This window comes from Falco biarmicus, chromosome 8 (assembly GCF_023638135.1).
Source record: "Falco biarmicus isolate bFalBia1 chromosome 8, bFalBia1.pri, whole genome shotgun sequence".
In the NCBI taxonomy this organism is placed as follows: Eukaryota; Metazoa; Chordata; class Aves; order Falconiformes; family Falconidae; genus Falco; species Falco biarmicus.
The window spans coordinates 57,295,644-57,318,415 of NC_079295.1; the positions used below are offsets into that span (position 1 = coordinate 57,295,644).

Sequence of the window (22,772 nt, forward strand, 5' to 3'; positions counted from 1 at the left end):
TTTTAGAACCATTGATTAATTTGGCTTAGGGCTTTTAAGGGACTAATACTGTTTGGGTGAAACAATGTAGATGATATATGCTTTTAAACTTTTTGGTTTCTGGAGTCTGTTTGGACTCTTGAAAGATATCTGTGGATTATCTGTATGGATTCTGATGTCTGTCAGATCTGACTTTAAATATATGCGCTAAGTACCTTCTAAGTGATGGAGTTTACATTTCAGGAGTTTACCAATACAGTTGTTACTGTCTCAGTTTGTGAGTTATTAAAATCTTGTTTGATACTATAGGTCACATGTGCTTTTCAAAGGAGGGCTTTCAGAGGTAAAAAAATTTGCTTTGTGTAGACGTACTAAGCTTGCAGCTGGATGTTGGTTGCACAGCATACCTGACCTGTATGCAGGCTGGAAATCTGATGCACTGGTGTTCATCCCTAAAGCCTAGGGAACTGCAGCTGCCAGTGAAAAGATCATAGCTAACAAAAAGCTTAGAACTTTCTTTCTGGAATTAAAAAAAAAAAAAAATATATATATATAAAAAGATATATATGTATATTAGAAGATGATGTGTGTGAAGCGTGACCTGGTCATCTGCTGCCTCATGAAACACCAGAAAACCTGCCATCAGATTTTCAAAAATCAAAATTCCAAAAATCTTCCAAAATAATTCAGGTATCATTGCACAAGGTGCTAGTCCTATATCTAGCTTGGGTCTGGTACTTGCAATAGGACTTTCATTACTAAAGTCCTTTACTAAGAAACACACATACAAAACAAACCATCCGAATGCTGTTGACAGGTAGTCTGATGTACCCTTGCTTCTGGAAATGAAGTCATTCATTTTGCTGAGGTAACTGATGTTCTTCATGTGTGCAATGAGTTCTGTCAGACTGTTTGCATCTTCAACATAGTGTGTTTGTAAGATCTTTGCTTTAGAGGATGAAATGCCAGCAGCTTGTCTTTGTTTAGAGAGGACATGACAGCCTGGTTAGATAAAGGCACACAACCAATACTATGTTTTGCTTATCCAGTCCAAGTGTGCAACTTCTTCCTTGCTCCCCAGTCCCTGCCATAATGTGTAGCAGGGTTCTGAATTTGCACTGGCTTTCACATCTGGTGTATCCCAGCATGTTGTCCATGATCCGGCTGTCAGTCTCGAGATGTTTATCAGTGTTTTCTTTGGCCTGAGTAAATCCTTGGCCACTTTTGGTAAGGGATGAGTCCCAAAGTCACAATGGCACAGGGCTCTGGTTTGCTAGTCTGTTTCTTCAAGAGAAGGATTTGGTATAAGATCTGAGTAGTAACTGTGCAGTAGTAACTTAAACTTCACCTGTCCCTCTCTGGTGCTATGTATGTTTTTTTACTCTTCTCTGTAAGCTTAAACTTAATTTGCTTTCTTCTGTTTATAACATGTTACTTCTCTGTGTTCCTCTGTTCTCTCTTGTTCCTGGTATGCAGAGGAGTTGAAAATCTCTATCTCCATGGCAGGATGTGTTTTGTTTTGTTTTATTATATTCTTCTAGGCTTTTGCTACCTGCTTGGAATTCTAGTGATTTTCTTTTTAGGAAATGCTTATGAGTCATTGCATTTATACTTAAAGCACTTGTCCCCCTGTTCCTTCACCGAGCCTATCTTTTGACTTGCTCTGTACAGAGTCGTGATCTATCCCTGCATGCTGGGGAGAAGTCTTTCTCCATAGGCTCTTTGTTCATCATTCAAGTTTTTTAATTTAAAGGACTCTCTCCTTTGTCTTGCATTTAATTTTTATGGTAAAAGGGTTTTAATTAAACCTTCACTTGTTGAGTAATTTATTTATTTTTTTTTAAAATCTTTCTAGCAGCACAAAACATACATTTTTCCAGGTCAGACTTCTAATGTAAAAGATTTGAGTTATTTAAATATAAAATTATTATATTTTTAGAGCTTTCTATAGTTTTTTGGTCTGAAAATACCAAGGTCTTTATTGGTTGGGGTTTTTGTTTGTTTTATAATTTCTATTGCACAAGGAAACCTAATGGAATCTACATTAAGATGCTTGAGAGCCTGACATAAACTGAAATAAGGCCATATTATTCTCCTGCAATATTTAACAGTAGTACATTTTTTTACTATTGAAAAAGGAGAAATTGTTAAGGATCTCACTGATTTGTAACAGGTTCTGTACTTCGAAAAAGCGTCTGTCCTTTATGGATCTAAACAAATATCTTTGGAGACTTGCACTTATGTCTTGAGTAAGAAAATACATCCTCTGGTATATGATATTATTGGACAGATATAACTCAAATTTTGCAGCTTGTGGCACTGAAATCTATAGTTTTCTTTTTATTAAAAATTACTTAATTGAATACATCTTGAACGTTATCTGAGCTACAACATAATTTGTATGTAACTTGAGGTAATTAATTTTTCACTGTTCTTCCTTTCTGCTACTCAATTTTACTCAGCTTAAGTAAAAAAAAAAAATCTAACTGGTGTTTCACATTTTTTCAATAATACAAAAAATGCCTTGTTTTATATGCGTGGCCCAAAATATAAAATGTTTGTCTAAAAGTGTTATCTAGAAACTGAGCTATATTGGGTTGTTTCAGATACCTATATTTTCAGCAGAGGGTCTGATACAAGATCATAATACAAGTTAGTAAAGTGTGTTGTGCTTCTGACAGTTAAGTCTTTGTTAAAATGTGTGATTTTTTTCCTTTAAAGTAAACTCAGTTTAGCTGAATGTGTATAAATAAACCCAAGGTTAAGGTTTTTTTCAACTTTCTTAATGAGATTGTACAGCAGAAGTACTTATTTCAAGTAAAACCATCAGCTGTTTGTAAGTTACGACACCTGTATGGAGGTCTTGAATACTTGATTAGAGAAAAAAAGTTTTTCATTCATGATTGTAGTGTTTAATAAAGATGTTCAGGGTACTCAGTGGCTGCTGAAAAAGTGAGTTGCTTTACTGCCTGTTCTTTTTTTCATCTCTTTAAAATGTGTTTTTAATCACCAAGTGTAGTAAAGAAACAAAGCTATCATGCATTGCACACCTACATCTTTCAACATTTTGGTACTATGCTTTTATGTGTTCATGAATGTCAATGCATAAAAAACCCCCACTGATTTACCTCTGAGAACACAGCTTGGCCAAGAAAGGAATATCATGCATTAAGTGCCTGTTACAAAACTGGCACATATCACTTGTGATAAGCTGCTTATGCAGCCAGGGTTGATTGTGCCTCTTGTGCTTCTCCAGCAGAGTCCAACAGTATCCTGATGTGCTGTGCAGTGCATTAAGATTGTGGTGTTGTCATAAACAAAAGTCTTTGAATCTGCATTCCTGCCACTTAATGACTGGCATTACATGCTGTGCCTTGCTGTAATAGTGTTGATTCAGCACGGTGGGAGCTTTCAGTTTGCTTTGAAAACTTGGAAGGTTTTATGTATGTAGGGCAGGGGGGCTTGAGAGTCTTTCTGGAAAGACCACAGGCATATTTTTTTCCTGTTATCTTTAGTATTTCTTATCTTAATGCCTTACACAGGTGAAAGATACGATCCTGAGCCCAAGTCAAAATGGGATGAAGAATGGGATAAAAAAACAGCTTTTCCATTCAGCGATAAGTTAGGTGAGCTAAGCGACAAAATTGGAAGCACAATCGATGATACCATCAGCAAGTTCCGAAGGAAAGACAGAGAAGACTCTCCAGAAAGATGCAGGTACTAGAGTTACTTTAACATGAATTTCTTCTGTAAAATTGGTATTATAAAATATTATAAAACTCTTTAACATTGCTGATTATTAGTTACAATACTCTCTCATTCTGTCTGTCTGTATGGAAGCATGTTTGGGTTCAGTACCTGCTTCCAGGACTTCCTACGCAGCTCTTACTGGCCTTGGGGAATAATGTAGCTCTGTCAATTGTTAACTGCTCTTGGCTGCCTTCCATTACTGCCCCTAGCTTAGATAGCTGCTGGCAAAGCAGGGAATTTGGCTGAAATTTCCTAAGCTTTTCCTTGTCTCAGCAATTCAGTGGTCTTCCTTGCACCAGTACACTGAAGGCTGCCATTTAATGCTACACTTACTCTGAATGCTGAAATGCCAAAGAAGAGGGAGATACAAAATTGCTTAGACCTACCTTGACGCAGTGCTTCTTCCCTGAGATGATCTTGGGAAGAACAGAATACAAGTGACTTAAAAAAAGCATTTTTAAAATTACAAGTCAATTTCAATTGAATCTTCTCATGAAACTCATTGTATTTTACATCTGGCCATTAATTTTTTTTCAGTAAGGAAGAAAACCTACCCTGTGCTGTCTTCAGAAAGAGCTTTATGTACATCGCACTTCAACAGGTGCATTGGATTTTATTATCTGGAGATCAAATTTGTGCTTAACAGAATCTGAAATTTTTGTAAAGAAAGTGCACAAATATATTGAAATAATTCCCTTTTGGGGAACAACTCCCAATTCAAATTTGCACTGAGATTTGATTAATATTTTTTGCAGGAATATCTTCAGATACAGTCACACACATTTTTACATATATATTTGTGTGTATAGAAGTAAACATGCACACATGTGTATATATTACAAAATTCAAGCAATTTTGCACAGAAACAAAATAATTATAATGGTAGCATCTCTGAGAAAAAGGCAGTATGGTCTTCTTGCTAGGGCATTAATAAATCATAAAACTGGTATTCTTTGCACACATCAGGGTTCCCTCTTAGAACTTACTATCAATAGACTACAAAGAGAAGGGATCAGAAGAAAAGTAAACAAATTTCAAATTTAACAATGTTATATTGCTGTGTGCTTTTCTGTACATACCTTTCAAGAGCAACTTGTCACATGATGTCCATAAAGCTCGCTATCCACATTTCATGTAGAGGATGTACAGTAAACATTTTTTTTTTAAATCTTATTTCCTTTGCTTTATATCTGAATGAGCTCCTGGTCTCTTACTTGTGCTGGTATAAAGTCTTGCACCTTCCAGTGTTTTAGGCAGTCCTTTCTACAGTCTGATCTTTATCAAAAGCATTGTATCTTGAAGACTTATCCGCAGGTACACATCTCTACCCCAAGTAACACTAGTTCCTTCCCCCTCCCCAGCCCCACTCTGGCTTATAGTATAATTTTCATTTTTGTTTTGCTCTTGTAACCCTTGTCCCTTGTTTCTAAATTTCCCCCCATTTTCTTGGTAAATGTCAGGCGCAGAATTTGTCTCAAAATTGGTGAAAGTAATAAAGTTGGGACTTGAAATAAAAGAAGGATTTTTTGGGACAGACATGAGCAAAACCAGTTTGGTAGTTACAGGTTATCCTGCCTTAAGCAGGAATCCAAGTTGCAGCAGTATGGCTTCTCCAATATTGCTTCAGCTACCAGCCTGGAATTTCCTTTTGGCTTTTCTTGGCATGGTGATCTGACAACATGGGATGTATTTTATCAGTGTATTGAAGTGAAGGGGTTTCTTCCTACAGAAGACATAAAAGGATCGAAGAAGATTGAACTCAAGATTATGGAATGCCTGTCTATTTATATTTAAAGATACTGTAAATACAAACTTTATTCACATTGTATTAACAGAATACGATATTTAAAATATTGAAACTGAAAGAAACAGGAAGTTTTATCTATCATGTGACAAGCTCATAACAATGTAACTTTCTCTTGTAAATACTTCACAAAATCCGTGCATTTCTGTGTTTTCACACTTATGCAATTCTTTTTTTCTAAAACCAGAAAAAAGCCTCCAAAAATGTATTATTTTTTGTAGCCTGCTGCTATATAACAACATTGAATTAAGTTGCCATTTCCCTTGGAGAAGTGACTAAATGGTGATACTCGCTCAGCTGGCAAATCTGCTGTAGTATGTTCTATTGTGTCTATCTTAATAGCTTTATAAATCATTATTACTTAGTACTGTAAAGGCAATAAAGGTCTTGAAGCACAAAGAATAAATGTGACTTGCACATCTTCTCAGTGATTGATGAAGTTTGGATGACATAATCTTTACTTCCAGCATACACACAAGAAGAACTTGACCAAACTCCTGTATTTCTGACTCTACTTGCAGAGCTAATAGTTAGCATAGAAGAAAAAAAACGCTTGAAGTAACTTAAGTACTTAACCTGTGATATAGCTGGCTTGAATTCGCGGTAGATTTCAGTGAAACTGTGGTTCACACAGCTAACTGGAGAAGCCTAGTTGGGAGAAAAATGTTAGTGCTTCTATGGGGAAATTGGATTCTTTTTTCCAGTAATATATCCCTTGGAAGTAGGTACGGTCAGAAACAATACCATGTGGCATTGGAAAACCTTAGTTTTTCTTTCATTGTGCTTGTTAGTTCTTCAGTCTTAGGTGAGTGAGTAAACCAATTGCTGCCCTGAGTCTAGCCTTGTATACTGAAGTTCTATTTTCAGATATACAGAGGTTTTTCTGAAAACACTACACTTTTTTCATAAGAATTCTTAAAACTGGCAATCCTTTTTTCTCCAGTATTCAGGAAGGTTGATGCAGGTAACAGAATAGAAAGAAAGCAAAACTTTTAGTATGCCTATAAAAGGGTGCAACAGCCATGTTCAAAGGCAACTTCCATGGAAATTATTTTGTACTAGAGTATAATTCAGATAGTCTTAAAGTATCAGTAAACTATTTTTATTGCGTTAAAGAATGTTCAACAAAACCCCACACCACAAAAACCTTAAGGCAAAGAAAAAGATCGTTTGACTTCTGGAAGTTGCAACCATGTACTTCCTTTGCAGAAGTGTTTTTTTAATTATTTGGTACAATGGTAGCTATATTTTTTTATTTCATTCTGCAATTCTCAGATGAAGCACAGCAATTTTACTATTCTGAGCACAATAAACACACTTAAAGGGAACATTAATCTGTAATACTTGTTTCTTTTTGTTAATGTGACCATTAAAAAAACCCAAAAAACCAGATCTCCTGAGACAGTCTGGAAGCAGTACAGGTTGTCACAGAAAATTGAGTGTAGTAATATTTGCCCTGCTTTTTGGCATATGTGTTTAATTTCTTATCTCGAAAGCTTTTAGACATTTATTTTGCTGTAGGTCACCAAAGACTCACTTTTCTCATTCTTACATTAGTGTGATTGGTCTGTACCGGTTCCTCAACCCACAGATTGTGTTTATGGACTAGGCAGACTGTGTAGCGATGACAAGAAATACGTTGCAGCAGGTTTTAAGAGACTGAGCCCTAGTTGTGATTGACCTGGTCTTGGGTATTTTCATTACTTGTCTAAAAGGCAACATCATCCATGCTCCTCTGAGGCTTTTAGGTTGGATGTGCCATATATTACCATGCTAATGTGATCAGTCTTCTCTGGGGGCTTATGTTAATATCCTGATGTCACAAATGAAAATGTGGTTAGTGGTCCCCTCTGTACCTGTGCTTGTAGGTAGGCTATCTGCAGAAATCCAGAACGGGAACAGCAGGCCTGTTGTTGCAAGTTGGGGTTGAAGTGCCTCGGAAGGATAAAGTTAGGTTGATACCTTTTGAGCTCGCTTGTCTCTGTAAGGCTGGCTCAAGCAAACGCCAGTAGTCACTAGGTTGGCTAGCAGCTATGATATTTTTCTTTAAAAAATAAAAAATTAAAAAAGGGAGTCAGCATTTATATTCACTGATGTTAATGAATTGAGGCATCCCCAGTGGTGAGCAGGTAATGTGCGTAGAGGAAATGACACATGCAGTGTATTCCAAAAACCCACTATTGTTAACTGAGAACAAAGGCTACCCTCCAGAGTATATTGCAGTTACTGTCATATTCCCACTGACAAAGGGACAGCCTGTCTTAAATTTTGTGCAGTTTTAGTATTCTAATGCATTATTAACATACAAAACCCTTCCACTTTCAACTATGTTGCTAAGGAAATTATTATATCAAAATACATTTCAATGTATTTAAGCTTTCTCTACAGCAATTTTCAATGTTATGTACAAATCTTACCTTGATGGTAAGAAGCAATGTGACGGTTGGGGGGAGGGCAATTGGTTGGTTTGTGAAAGATTTAAAATAAAAAAGCAGAAATATTATGCAGGGACATGTGATTTTATTTTTTTTTTTTTTTTTTTGCCAAAAATGGTGATGCTTTTGTTCTTTTACATGTTAAGAACATCACAGAACGGTTGGGGTTGGCAGGGACCTTAAAGATCATCTAGTTTTACACCCCTGCCGTGGGCAAGGACGCCTTCCACCAGGGCAAGTGCTCCAAGCCCCGTCCAGCCTGGCCTTGAGCATCCCAGGGATGGGGCATCCACAGCTGCTCTGGGCAGCCTGGTCCAGTGCCTCACCACTCTTGTAGTGAAGAACTTCTTCCTTTATATCTAAGCATATGATAAAATAAATGTGTGCTCTCTGAAAGAAAATAGTACTGTTGCAGTGCCTAATTCTGTAAACATTCTTTTTCCACAAATATTTTAAAGAATAATAAAGCCTGGTCGTCTGCAAAGGGAAATGAGCTGAAATAGGCATGGAATTCTTGAAACCTGAAAGATAGTACCTGTATTTGGCTCACTGCTTTCTGTCTCGTGGTGTAAGTACTTAGCAGACCTGCTAACTTAACTTTTTGTTGCTGAAGTGTTACATAACGTGTGGGGGAGTTCCTGTCAGAAGGTAATTAAATGTACTGGATTTAAACACTTATTTCCTATTATCCTTTGCCATGGACTTGCAGTTAATGTTTAACAGAATAACTTGCTTTTTTTATTCATCACTTTTGTACAATATGTGCAATGCTGTGTTATGTAGATGCATTTTGTCAGGGTAAAACATTTCTTTTCTCAAATGTACGAAGAAGCAGGTTTTTTTATTATGAACCGTTGCTACAAGGAACTACAGTAACCAAAATTTTTGTGGCTTAAGCCAAATGTTCGCTTAAATACTGAGAAGTCCATCACAAATGGTATTCTGTTGCTTTTGTTTTTCTAGTGACAGCGATGAGGAAAAATCAAGAAGAGGTAAATCTCCTAAAGCTGAATTTAAAGATGAAGAAGAGACCGTGACAACAAAACACATTCATATTACACAAGCTACGGAAACTACTACCACCCGACACAAACGCACAGCGAATCCTTCAAAAACCATTGACTTGGGAGCAGCAGCACATTATACAGGGGATAAAGCAAGTCCAGAACAGAGTGTTGCTGCTCATACTGCACAGCCGACAGCAAAGGTGAGACAGACAATAAAACATGATTTTGGAAACTGTTTTCTTCTAAACACAGACAGTTTCTGGTTTAGGGTCAAATTTTTGTTATGCAGCCTTCAAGGGAACTATTATCAAAAATGGGGTTTTCAAAGGCTGTGGAACAGTTTAATTGTAATTAATTATGTGATTGGTTTAAGATGTTGAATTTTTTAAATATAGTCATTACCATGTTTTACTCTCTTTAGGAAAGCAAAGAGAAAATCTTGGCCTGAAGTGTGAAGGATTCTCTGAACCTGCACGCTTATTGAAAAGTTATCAAATTCATGTTATTGTAAAAAAAACCAAACAAACAGAAAACACCAAACTGAGCCACTAGCTTTTCAGTATTTGGTTTCGAATTTAGCTATGCTCCAGTGATTGTTAGCCTCAAAGCCAGATCTGCCATCTCTCCAAAGCAAAAGAAAACAAATAAACCTCCAAAAAACCAGACAGCTTCTCAAGGTCATTTAAGACGAGTGATGATATCATGAGATGAGATCTGTTGTGTAATTTCTTCTTCAGGCTTCCGTACCCTCTAGCAGCAAGTCGTCTAGTGACCTGGTTGATCTGTTGTTTGATGGATCTAGTCAGCCAGTTTCAACAGGTAGGCGCGTTTTGATTTTTATTTTCTTAATGCATATTTTGTACCGATTCTGAGGATAAGCTTGTTTGTTGTTATCTATAGAAAGTAGTAGAAAAATTGAGAAATGAATTCTCAGAAAATTTATAGAGTGGCCTGGAACCTTTTGTAGCAAGGTAGTGTATGTGCTATTGCACAGGACTAATAAATGTTAGCAGCACAAAGATTAAATGCCAGGTCAGTCTGTCAGAAACTGTGTTTGTAATGCAGTTATTTATAATTAACTCTAAAAGCAAGTGCAAGCCATTCAAATTCAGGCGTTTCCCATAGTGCAGTTCAAAGGCTATGCAGTGGGAGATGGATGATCTTCATATAACCTGGCATCTAAAGTATATGGCAAACTTGTTTCTTTTTATCTTATTTTGTCTTGGCACTTGGTTGATCCCAGTCCTAATACCAAAATGAAATCGCTACCTAAAGGTAAAATGATTGTTCTAAAACACATCCCTTTGCTCTCTAAATATGCAGTTGAATTTTAAGTCCATTAACCTTTGTATGGGCTTACCCTTATGCTCTCAAAATGCAGCTTCTCTTTAGGAGTGTGTTAAATTCCAGTGCATTGCATACAGGATTGATAGAGGAGTTCAGGGGTTTGGTCATTTGCTTTTCAAAACCTAAAACTTTAAAGACTTACTGTTGTGCTTACAGGTTCTTAATAGCAACAGGTTTGATTGTGGCTAGCGTGGAATAGAAAAGGGATTTCCATGCTGCTGTGCTCTAATGGCACAGTTGGGAGTGAGGTAACTGTGGGCAGAGTTTTAGTTTAGAGTTCACTTTGAATAGCAAATAAAATATGAGCATGTGCTTTTTCATAGATAGAAACCTCTCGCGTAACTTCTCTCCATTCCAAATAAACAAATTCTCTTGCATGGTGTCACTCACGTTGGTAGAAGTGTGTGTGTATCTTGGGGATGACAGACACTCAGCTCCAGTCTTTGTTTTAAAGACAATGTAAAATCACCAAAAAATGGCAGTCCAGAGTGGCTGGAGGTCCACATGTGTGGCAGTGTGGTTGCATCTGTAAAGACTACTCTGACTTCTCTCTGAAGTTACGCCACTTCTGGGTGTACTGTAGTGGGAACCCCTGTAATACGTCACAGTAGGTATCTTTATTAGAATGTATAAGCAAAGCCAGTATTACAAACGCTCTGTGCGACACAGTTCCTTTCATCACTAGGCTACCAAAACGCTACCTCTGTACGTATAAAATACACCAAAACTCTATTGATGGGGAGGGAAATTGTCACGGTAATTTAGTCTCAAAGATGTGTCTCAATCTTATCTTTCTTATTTCTGGTAGATCTTTAAAACTTTGTTCGCTTTTATCTTTAGTAAAGTAGATAAAGTTTACATGTCTGTTCTGAAATATGTGTTAATTCTAAATGGTTAAGAAATAAAATTCATTTCATGTACCTGTTCTTTCATGCACAAATGCCCCCAAATTTAAGGAACAAATTTTTTTTCATTATTTTCTATTTTATTAACTCCATATACAAAGGTGTTCACTGTATATTGGAGTTACCACAGTTCCATGGAATTTTAAGAGCCTGGATCAGAACCACTACCCCAAATCAATACTGAAGCTTCTCCTATCCAATTATTATGGGAAAAGAGATTAAAGCATTTTTTGGTTTATTTAAATACATATGAGTATGTTTTTATTTTTGTGTATAAAAACAAAATCACGTGGAGAATAGATGTTTCCACTTCAAAGTGAGCCTTCTCACACTTGAAACAGAACTATGGCAGCTTCCATATTACAGTGTATTTGAATCTTTCATCAGTTTGGTTCTTTGCTGTAGTAAGCCTTTTTTCTTTTTGCCTTTTTTCTTCTTTTTCCAAAGCAGCATTTAGAAATGGTGTTGAGAAGAGACATATTACCAGCTGGTCCTGCTAAATAACCTCTTTGCTGACCTGGGAAGGCAGATGGAAAGGGTTCATTTGTAGTGACAGATCTCGCATGGGAATCTTTGAGGATAGCTCATGTTGAGAAGATTAGCACTGTCCTTCACGTGCAGGTCACTTGTTATGACCACTGTTCCTTGCAGCACAGGGTGTGGGAACATTCCCAGTGTCAGGCAAGGCACAGGGAAAGGGTCAGATGCAGCCTTTGATCTATCTTGTGAAGCAACTGGCAGGGAAGTCATGTGAATTCAGGGAACTCAGAATTTGCTTATCTGTGTATTTTCAGGTGCTGAGATGTGGAATAAGGTTGGTGAGGCTTGGGGGGGTTACACGTTACTACAGAAACACAGTTTGTACATGAGGGGGGCGGTTGGTTGCCATAAAGGAACAATCAGTTTGAGAAGGCATAGAATCTGTGATTAGACCTGCTGGAAGGAATTTTTTGTTGTTACTGGAGATGAGGTTCTTTAATCTTAGCTGGTGATACCTTTCTTTAGAGTGTTACTGCATTCAGCTTAAGCTCTGCCAACTCTCTGTGAAACTGTTTCATTTGAAAACAGGCAATAGAGGTGGAGGAAAAGTTGACTTGACTGAAAATGTTAAGGAGTTATTTTGGGTTTGAACCCAGTTCCGTTGTTAGAAGTAAATTAATCTCCAGATACTTTATCAAACAGCCCAGGGATAATAGGTGTAGCATGAGAGCACTGGTTTTGGGGTTTTTTTGAGGATGTGGTTGACAGTATGTTATCTGTCTTACTCTCCTTCCCTATAAACTCAAACCACTAACCTGTTCTGAACTCTGTAAGGACACATGCAATGAAGAAAATTATGTCAAAATGTTTGTTGCAGTAGGCAGAGTAAACATGATCTGGACAGGTTTTTTAGCTTGATCTTTCACTGGCTTATCTTACCCTTTTTCATTCTTAGGTTGCAGTCAGTATAAAACTTGTATATAAACCTATTTAAGATGCTTCTTAGACCAGTTCAGAACTTGTATTGAAGTAATTTCTTAACTCTGTGTGAAATCTTCCTCCCTCTTGAAAAGGAGGTAAAAGGATTTCAGTAGTGCTATATTTTGAAAAGTCAGAGAGACCATCCTTGCATTCCCTTCTCACGTTTGATATCATATGCTACATGCTCGGCAAGTAAAGATATTTCCCCTTGGAAGAACAGTTGCCTTCCTGGCAATGTCTACAGTAAAGTAACATTAAAAAGAAATACAAGTACACATGTATTAGAAAGTGAATGGTTCCTTTTATTACTGCTAGCCATTTATTAAAAAGGAGATGGTTCTAGTTTAATTAACCCAGTTGAGAGTAGCAGATGGGGCAGAATGTCTTGCAGCGATAAGACAATTCAGAAATGGCACCAGATGTTGGAAGCTGTCCCTGGTGGTGTTTGAGTGCAGCACAGATGTTCCAGTCCCACCTGGCTAGTTTCTAAGCACTGCAGGCTAAGCAGCTGTGATGTAACCTATATAATGTATGCATAACACTAAAAGCAAAATAATTGAACTGCTGCAGCTTCTTCTAAGGGTGGGACTGCTTGGAGGTGAAATCTTTGAGGACAAACAATTAAGGTCAACTTAGCTTTCTCTGGTCAGTGAAATACTTATTTAAAAGCAGTATCAACAATAATCAGATTATTTTTCTTTGTAAACTTTGTGTGTGTGTTTTAAAAAAAACAAACCAGCTTTCCAATATAGTTCTTAAATCTTTCTTCTGTTTTTATACCTTGGCTGTATTTTTAGTGAAAAATTGTTACTGTGCTGTATCCAGAAGTTAATAATTTATATGCTGTATATAAATGTCTGGTTGAAAAACTTAATGTTTCTGCTGTAGAAAGGAAGCAAACTTATAAAAAATGAACACAAATGCAAGCTCTGTCCTTGAAATCCCAATTCAAGATCATTGCAGAATCATTCATGCTTTAAGTAACACAAAAACTAAATATAAAGTGACATGTGATTTTTCATAGTAAGCATAATAAATTAACTTTTACACAATAAGAATGTTTGGCTTTTATATATTATGCTTCCCAAGTTTTAATTTTACAAACTGCCAAACTAGTAGCATCCCTCAGTATTTAAAAACTTGTTAGCCTTCTTAATATTTCTAAATGCATTTTAAAACTTAAAAACTTGCGTCTTTTAGTTCTTTCCTAGGAAAAGAAAATTCCAAGATCTGCAAAGCAGTTGGAAATAATCCAGTTTATTGTTGCTCAGGCTTGTATAAATATAGTATGGTGATGAACAGGAAAAACAGTGCCGACTTAAGGAGCAGAATCAATAAATCCATTTTACTGAATACGGAGCAGCTTTTAATCGTAAATCCTGCATGTAGTTGTTGCAATGGATCTTTGCACAATCCTGTAACAGCATTTGCCTTCCTTCTGTTTCTAGGTGGATCAACTGACCCATTTGGAGGATTTGCTGATTTTAGTTCAGCTGCTGCTTCAGCAAGTTTCCCATCATCACAAGGTAGGATTAATTTACAGATTGAGATGCTGTTTAAGGGCAGAAAGAGGGGAAGAGATGCCACATGGCATTATTGAAAGTTACTTCCCTTTCCAGGGCAGACTGTGTTCGTGTACCATGAGTGCTGTATTTGAGTAAGGAAGACACCTATTGTCTGGCACAGCACATGTCTCATTGGACCTGAAACTTTTCATGAATTTTATTAAAGAAAAATGTTAGTAGGAGTTAAAAATACATCACTGTTCATCTAGTAATATAATAGAAGCATATAATACAACTTAAAGCATACCTCTGAGTCTAGTTTTGAAATGCACTGAAATATGATGTTACTTTTGGAGTGGAAAAGTGAAATCTGAAATAAACAAGTGTGGGTCTGAATGCTAGCTGAAGAGCACTCAATAACCAATTGAATAAAGAGCCTAGCACATCCCAGTTTTGCAGTCGTGGGCAAGGAGCTATATTAATTTGAGTTCTACAGCAATGAATGCTTCAAGGTGACAGTATTTGTGTTTCAAAAATGATTGGAAAATTGGCTGTAGTGATAGGACCATTCACGTTAATAATCATCATAGTCTTCCCAGTGTTTTATGTAAGGTTATTCAGCTATTATATTTGCAATAAAAAGCAGTCATTTTTCTAATACTTCAACTAACAGTTTGCAAGTTTTTCAGATAGAGGTAGTTATTAATTATTTTTTAAAAGTTAGCTGATCTGGTGGGATAAAAAGACTTGCTTCATGTGCTTGATAGTCTGGTTTGCTTGCTTGTGATAATGCTGCGAACTGGAATGTTGTTAGAAGGGTTTTATGCTGTTTTTTTATAGTTACTGGACATTGCAGAGGGTCCAGATCAGTCTTAAGAATTTTAATGTTATGGGCAGGACAGTAAATTAAATGGGTAAATTGAACAAAACCAAAAGATGGGATTATGTTCAGTGGAGAATAGCAGCCCACCTGTGCTAGAAAAAGAAGAGTCCCTGAAGATCTCCTCGGCAACCTTCCTTTTGGTGGTGTGTTTTTGGAAGCTTACAGCGCTACCCAGACAGAACAGTGCTGCAGACAAGCACGGAGTAGAGGGAGCTGGCTGGCTATCTTTTGTGCAGTCAATTTGGGTAGTAGTGGTATTGGGGACTGGGGGTTCTCAGCCAGGGTGCAGGATTAAGTCCAAAATATGAAAAGAGTAGCAAAAAGGTTGATCAGCAAATCGACCTGTGAGTCAGCTTTTAGTCAGCGTGTTTATATCTCCTCCTCTGTTTTGCTGTGTTAGGAGAGCTGTACTGGGCATCGATTAGTTCATATACCTTTAATTTGCTTGGCAGGAAAGAACTGCTCTAATTTTTTCACAGGCTTTCTTATTCAAAACCAAGTTGTTTTGCAAACAGAAAGCCTCCTACTATGCAAATAATTTCTGTGTTAATACAGTCTAAACTGATACAATCCTTTATCTGCATTAACATGATTAATCTATTCCAATCACCATTATGCAAGGGACAAGGAGTCCTGTGAAATGATTAATCATTCCTGAACAGCATAAGCCCCTCTAGAAATCTTTTCCTTCTTGATTAATCATCTTTGAAGTTGTACTGAAGGGGCAAAATGTGATCCCTTTTACCCCCGCTTCCATTATTGCTGCTCAGTGCACAGGTCTGAACATAGAAGGAGCACACTCAGCATTTACTTATCTATCAGGAATATTTAAAGTAGGTTTTAATTTTTAATATGTGATACTAATTGAAACATTCTAATATAGCCCCTCTTTGTGAGGGAGATCAAAGCAAACGTTCCAGTAAGGCCCTAAGCTAATGGATATTAGTCCAGTTTCGTGCACTGAAGTTACTGGCAATACTTGGATTTTGTGAACAGATTTACTCTCCTTCTATTTGTTAAATTCTAATGTATTGGAAAAGTTAAAAAAATGAATAAATGTTGAAGGTGTATATTGATGAATATTTACATGAAGTGTAAAAGACTACTGTAGTTACCTTTTGAGTGGGTAGAACACGGTTGTAGAAAATTGCTATGGATGGCCAGCATAGAAGTAGCCGTCGTATAGGTTAGGAAGTGGAAACTGGCACTGCATTCATCTGCTTCAGTGTTTGAGTCTTCATTCACTCATCTAAAGAAATTCAAGGGATGATTTAACTGTTCGTTAGAACTCAAAGTACATTTCATATGGTAATGATGCTGCTTGTGATTTAGCTAAAGTACCAAAAGTATATCAGTGACATAATCAAAAAGCTGACCTGTGCAATGGCCCAAACTTGGAACACGATTCACTGTGTAGCAATGAGAGCTGTTTAAATGGTGTTGCTTTATTTTTAGCATCTCATATAGATGTTTTTGTAAGCTTTTCTTCCCCTATCACTCCTGCAAAGTAACCCTTTTCTTGTTAATAGAAAAACATGTGGTTTTAAGGGAGATAACATCTCCTCCCATTTGACTCAAAGGTTACAACATATTCTCAGTTCACTGGTTTGTGTCTCTGGACATCTGTGATCCTGAAATAGGTACCCTTGCAGTTGTCTGCAAACCGCTTATACTGTTAGTCTCTTCACAGTAAGATACAGAGAGAGATGTAAGTTGCTGTTTTACTTTATATGTTTGTCTACAAAAACCCTGGTATATTGAAATGAAACAAAGCTTAAGCGGTGAACTAAGAATTCAGCAAAGCTTCTGCTGAGAGAATCGCTAGATCCAAGACTGAATTTCTGCTTCAAGGCAAAGCATTTAGGTCAGGATTCAAATATAAAAAACGTAATGTGTTTTACATGAGTGCCTCATGGGATGGGAAGAAATTATTTCATACCACCTCAAATAAGAATTTTCCTGGCAACCTGCTTCCAAAGTTCTGGGTTTCATTCTCTGCAGCATTGTTCAATACAAAGATCTATTAATTGTATATAACCAAATTCTGAAGTAGTCGTCTTTGTTTTATTGTGATGGAATTTGATTTGTCAAGCAGCTCATTCCTGATAACTTTTCTCTTGGCAAATACCAGAGTGCTGAAATAGAAAGTGGATAAATTATCAAAGTTCCAGGTGGTGTTTTGACTAGAGCCTCCAATCTACCCCCCTAAGTTATCTTTTGAGTTGTATTTCAACTAAAGAAAACCTGTCCCTACTTGTCCTGCATCCACAGGTGACATGTTATCAAACATCCTTCTACTTTCTGTGCATAGATGTTCCATATTTCCTTTGCTACCTTGTAAAAATTGTTGGAATATTCATGAGAGGGAATGATGTCCAGATGGAGGTTCTACCTGCAGATGTTAATCTGGACGGACACAGATCAGCTCTCATTTGTTTCAGTTCATAGAGTGTGGCATTTGCTCAGTGTCTTTCTCTTAAGTCTTCTGCCTTTCTTCTCTCTGTCTTCCTTTTTCTCACACTGTCACCTTCAGGTACAGCAACAAGTGGAAATGGTGACTTTGGTGACTGGAGTGCCTTCAACCAAGCTTCTCCTTGTCCCAGTGCTTCATCTGGCGAGCTCTTCAGCAGCACGGCACAGCAGCCAGCTATAGAGCTCTTCAGCTCACAGCCACCTTCTGGACAGCCTCCAACTGCTTCAAATTCTACTGATCTTTTTGATTTGATGGGCCCCTCTCAGACAACCATGACCTCTTCACAAAGTATGAATTTCTCTATGATGAGCTCCAATGCTGTGGGCATCAGTTTACCCATGTCAAGGTCACAGGTATGCTGCTATTTGTACAGTTTGCTAATGACCTTTCTTAATTAAATCTTTTGCCTTCTGCTTAATCACAACAGTGAAAATTCATCTGTTCCATTCCTGGAACCCATACCTAGTCACTCAGACGTGATCAGCATTTTGTAAGAAAGTTTTGTCCAAAAACGTTTGAGTAGCCTCCTAAAAAGAAGGTGTCAAATGTTCTTGAAAAGCCTCCTTTTATAAGTTAGTGTTCTCTGAGATGGTCTTCATTGTTCTGTGCTTTGTTGGGGAAGACCAAGTTGGTATTTTAAACCTTAAAGCCAGCCTCCAGAGAATGTTACAGGTTTCCAGCCTTAAGTAGATGGAGGGGACGACTGGTCTGTTCGCCAAAACACGGAAGGTGCCTGCTTCAGTGGAGAGTGTTTTTGGAAACCATAACAGGTCGGCGTGGTGTTAGGAAGCAAAAACCAGTATGTTTGAGTCAGATCTTGACTGCAGATGATTACTGTCATTCCACGTATTGATATGAGAGCTTGATGCTAGCTTAAAAAAAGACTCTTTTAACCCACTAATGGTGTAACAGCACATGGCAACACTGCTTTGGAAGCGCTGAAGTTCATAGCTTAAAAATCTCATTGGCTTTTTATTGTCTTCTGTGGAAAAATTAACACTTACTATTTAGTCCTGATTCATACTGGTGATTTTTTTCAAGTGGATCCCAACAAACTTTTCTTTTTTAGCCACTGCAAAGCATGAACACTATGATGCCGAAGCCTAACCCTCTTTATAATGCAAGCACAGAGATGGTCCAGAAGAATGCAAGCAAAACTCTACCCTCAACTTGGTCAGATCCCAGTGTAAATATCAGTTTGGACAATTTAGTACCTGGGATGCAGCCTTCCAAACCCCAGCAGCCATCACTTAATACCATGATGCAGCAACAAAGTAAGTGATATTGCACTGTTTTGCATGTGTGCTGAGTCCTGTGTGTGTTCGCTAGGTTGTCCTTGAGCTGGTGTATTCTGTCAATTACTGTTTTCCTACATTTAGTCATAACTGTTTCTTAAAATACTGTGACGGTTCTGACAAGTGGTATTTTCTAAATGGAGACTGACATACTAGGAGGCTGTGTGCATGTTTTCACTGTAGTTTGCGCCATTGTTGTACCTTGATTTCAGGCTTCCTAATCTCTAGCACTTCTCTAGAATATGCATAGTAGCTTGTATTGTTATAAAATGCATTTGAAATGTTTATAAAAGTTTTCTGAGTCTTCACATAGAAACAGGGAAATGAGCAAAATAGCCATGGTTTTGGCCATCATATACTTGCTCATGGCAGTTACCACATCAGTTTCTTAAAATGCGTGAGCACTTTCAGCATCACGTTCTGATTAACGATTTTTGCATCCTGTTCTCTTCTTTGCAGATATGCAACAACCGATGAATGTCATGACTCAAAACTTTGCAGCAGTGAACCTCAATCCTCAGCCCAACATGATGCCTGTTCGACCCCAGACAAGCCCACTGATGGGAGGGCCCGTTCCTGCAGGGATGGGAATGCCCAGTGTGATGTCAGGTACGATGGGAATGACCTCCGTGGGACCCATGCATATGATCAACCAGGGAATGATGGGATTAAGCGTGAACATGGGAGTGCCGGCTACAGGAATAGGTTTGACAGGCACAATAGGAATGGGGTTACCCAGTATCCCTATGACCTCTCTGACTCCTGGGACTGTGCAACCCAAGCAAGATGCCTTTGCAAATTTTGCCAATTTTAGCAAATAAAGATTGTAAAATAAATAAATAAAACGAAATAAGAATAAAATCAATGGGCAGAGTGAATGAAGGATTTTTAGCTGCACAAATATAGCTGGGAACGGGATGGAAAACACTGATCAATACTTTTTTTTTTTTTTTTCTTCTTTATCAGTTAAAGTGTCTACATAAAGAACCAAAAGCTATTTTGTAAGTGTTGAAATAACTAGTGTTCAAATTCTGGAGAGGTGAAAGGTTCTTCGAAGGAATGTGTTAGATGATTTTGCAAAATAATTTGTATTGAGACCATAAAAAAACCTTTCCTACATAGAAGAACCAATTTTAACTTTGAGACTTGATGGAAGACTGGAACTGGGGGTTGGGTAAAAATGTTTGAATCTAATTTTATACTTTTCTTTTTTCTTGAAGAGCTTGACTTTCTTTTTCCCTCCTCTCCCTGATCGCTTTGTCATAATTGGATCATTCCTTTTACTACTGCTGAGTCCACAATTGAAGTCACTCAAGTACTATGATCAGTTTTTTATAAGAATATATATTTTTGTCCAAAAATGGCTTACATATGTGATTATGGCTAATTCAAAGGGACCTGGAATGTATATATACTTTTGCTAATGTTCCAGCCACACTGCTATATTACCCAAATTTTTATTGTAAAAATCCTCTCTTAGCAATTTGGTGATCAACGGATTTTTGGAGTCTGAACATGCTTCTAATGTTATAACTGATATCCTGTGCAAGTCTGGGAGAAGCTTTTTCCAAGACTGCTGGAAGGTTTCCTTTCAGAAAACTCCAGAAAATGCACTTCCTTGCAATTCTTTTACAGTGGCACTTGGCATCCTTTGTACCACCAATATCCCTATGGAGCCACTGGTCTAGGGCATTGGCAGCAGTCAAAAAGCAAAAATAATTACTTTTTGCATCATTACAAAAAAATAACATGAATTACACTTAAGTTGTGTAAATCTATAACCCTGCCTAATCCAACAGCATTGGATCTTAGCTTTTATACAACACTTGGTGATTCTTTTGTGTAAATATGGCATTAGCAGCTGTGGAATCCAATAGAGGAGTAAAAAAATATATATATTAATAAAGGAAACCTGTAGCAGTCAAAGATTTTACTGATTTACTGAAAACAAAAGAATGAATTGAAGTTTTTGAGGTTTTTGTTTTTCCTTCTGTAATTCTGCATTTAAGTTCACATGAATCATGATTCTAGAATCTGGAATACAAAGGCATTGTTATATTCACAAGCTGGGAATATTGTTAAGAATAAGCACTATACTATAGGTATGAAATTTATTGCCTCCCTTTTCTTATGTTGGATTTCTTTTTTATTATTAAATTGATAAAACTTTGTTTCCATTGTATTCATAATGTTCTGTTATACATAACATTAAAATGTTCATTAAAATCAATGTTGGGCTGCTTTTCCTTTCATTTCATTTGACGTTTATGAGAGCATTTGGGAAAAAAAATAATTATAATTTGGGCAAAGTAATTTTTATAAATAATTTAAAATTGTTTAATGACTTCTTATCTGAAGCCTTTCCTATCTGGCTCTACTGTTAGGAATTAAAAATGAAGCAGGCAAGATATCCTGACCCGCTCCAGCCTTGCTAATGCTCCATCTACAACATTTCTAATTAGGCAGAAATTCATGTACTTCAGCTAAGTGGTAATGAAAAGTGATTCATTTGCTGAATAAGAGATGAGAGTGAGTGTAATTAGCTGACTGCGGTTTTTAATCTTTCAACAATTCAATGTGTTTAAATTAGTTTCAAAGAATAGGAGCTTTCAAGTGTTGTTACATCAAAGTAATCAAGGCAGGCTTTAACGGCTGAGTAGGGCGATCGCTCTGGTTCCTGTTCTGAAACCTTTAAACTTATTTGGAATAATCATCTTCGAAACCTCTTGTTCTAACAGATGGGAAGCCTCAAACTGGTTCAATACATGTAAAATTATGGTGGGAAGAAAGCTGGTTCCTAGGGTGGTAGATGGGTGGCAAGGAAAATGAAACCTGTAATCAGTGTTGCACTCTGTCGTGCTGAAGGGTGCAGTGCTTCTCGGTAGTCTTTAGAAGGTTTTCTGAGGAGCAGATATTCATAATGCTGGCCTTTTAAAGTAAGTCCAGCTGCTTAAATAATCAGCTTGCACTTGAAAGATCATGTCCTTGTTTAGGTTGCTCACATCTCGTCAGAGGGAACCCGTGATTTAGCTTCTAATCAAGAGATTAATTATAATGAAGCATATTTGTCAGGGGTTAGAATAATTCCAGTGGAAAACATATGGTCAGTTCAGAGTGGATCTCTGTGATTGCGGCCGTTATATCTTAGCCAAGGGAACAGAGGCTTACGGAGCAGTTGTGGTACTGCACTGATTCATTGCCCCTGCCATACATTGTTCATCCCACAGATCAATATCCTAATTATGAGGAAGATTGTACAGAATGTGAAAATAAGTTTTTTTCAGCCAGCCAGGATGTCTGCAGGTAGATGAGAACTAAGTCCTTTGAACCAAAACAAACATCAGAAAAGAAAACCGAGAAAGATTCTTCAGAACGTGGGCCAAGAGTATCCCCATGCCTCTTCAGCCTGCAGTGGTGAGAGCCTGTTGCATGGAAGTTTTATCCCGTTCTCCCCCAGTTAAAGGACCTGGATCATGGGTAGCAGTGCCTAGCAGAATATATGGCTTACATCTTTAGATAAAAACAGAGTATAAAATGTGTTGTGTTTGCTTAAAGTCAATACTGAACTTAAGATGGACATCATAAAATGTTTCCACCTCTGGTACTGCAGGTACGAGCAAAGTAATATATTAAAAATACAAATTTATTTTTCCAGGTGAAAATACAAGTGAGCTACTGTGTGAATGGTGACGGATCTACCATTTATCGGCTGCTGCCTAATACAGCTTGAATAGAACCTAAATCATGCGACTCGGTACAACTCCTTTCTTCATTTTTTTTTTAATACCAGGTCCAGCTGTAACTGTGAACTGCCTACAAGCCTGGGTTTGGCTGGCTCCGTGCTACACAGCGCTCAGCAACATGGTGTGCTATCGTACCGGTGTGTGTTGGGCTTTCCCCTGCTGTCCCTTGGCAAAAATATGACTTC

General features: G+C 37.4%; 1 protein-coding gene across 2 annotated transcripts in view; it reads left to right on the plus strand.

Annotated features, from left to right (window-relative positions):
* The window catches only part of CLINT1 (clathrin interactor 1), a 52,657-nt gene extending 31,583 nt beyond the window's left edge, over positions 1-21,074 (plus strand). For both annotated transcript variants that reach the window (XM_056348046.1, XM_056348047.1), the window contains 7 exons: positions 3,522-3,696; positions 8,932-9,175; positions 9,713-9,794; positions 14,137-14,214; positions 17,610-17,902; positions 18,619-18,823; positions 19,304-21,074. In XM_056348046.1, the coding sequence (XP_056204021.1) occupies positions 3,522-3,696; positions 8,932-9,175; positions 9,713-9,794; positions 14,137-14,214; positions 17,610-17,902; positions 18,619-18,823; positions 19,304-19,665 (1,439 nt within the window). In that variant the 3' untranslated portion in view covers positions 19,666-21,074. The remainder of the gene's footprint in view (positions 1-3,521; positions 3,697-8,931; positions 9,176-9,712; positions 9,795-14,136; positions 14,215-17,609; positions 17,903-18,618; positions 18,824-19,303) is intronic.
* The last annotated feature ends 1,698 nt before the right edge of the window (positions 21,075-22,772 follow it).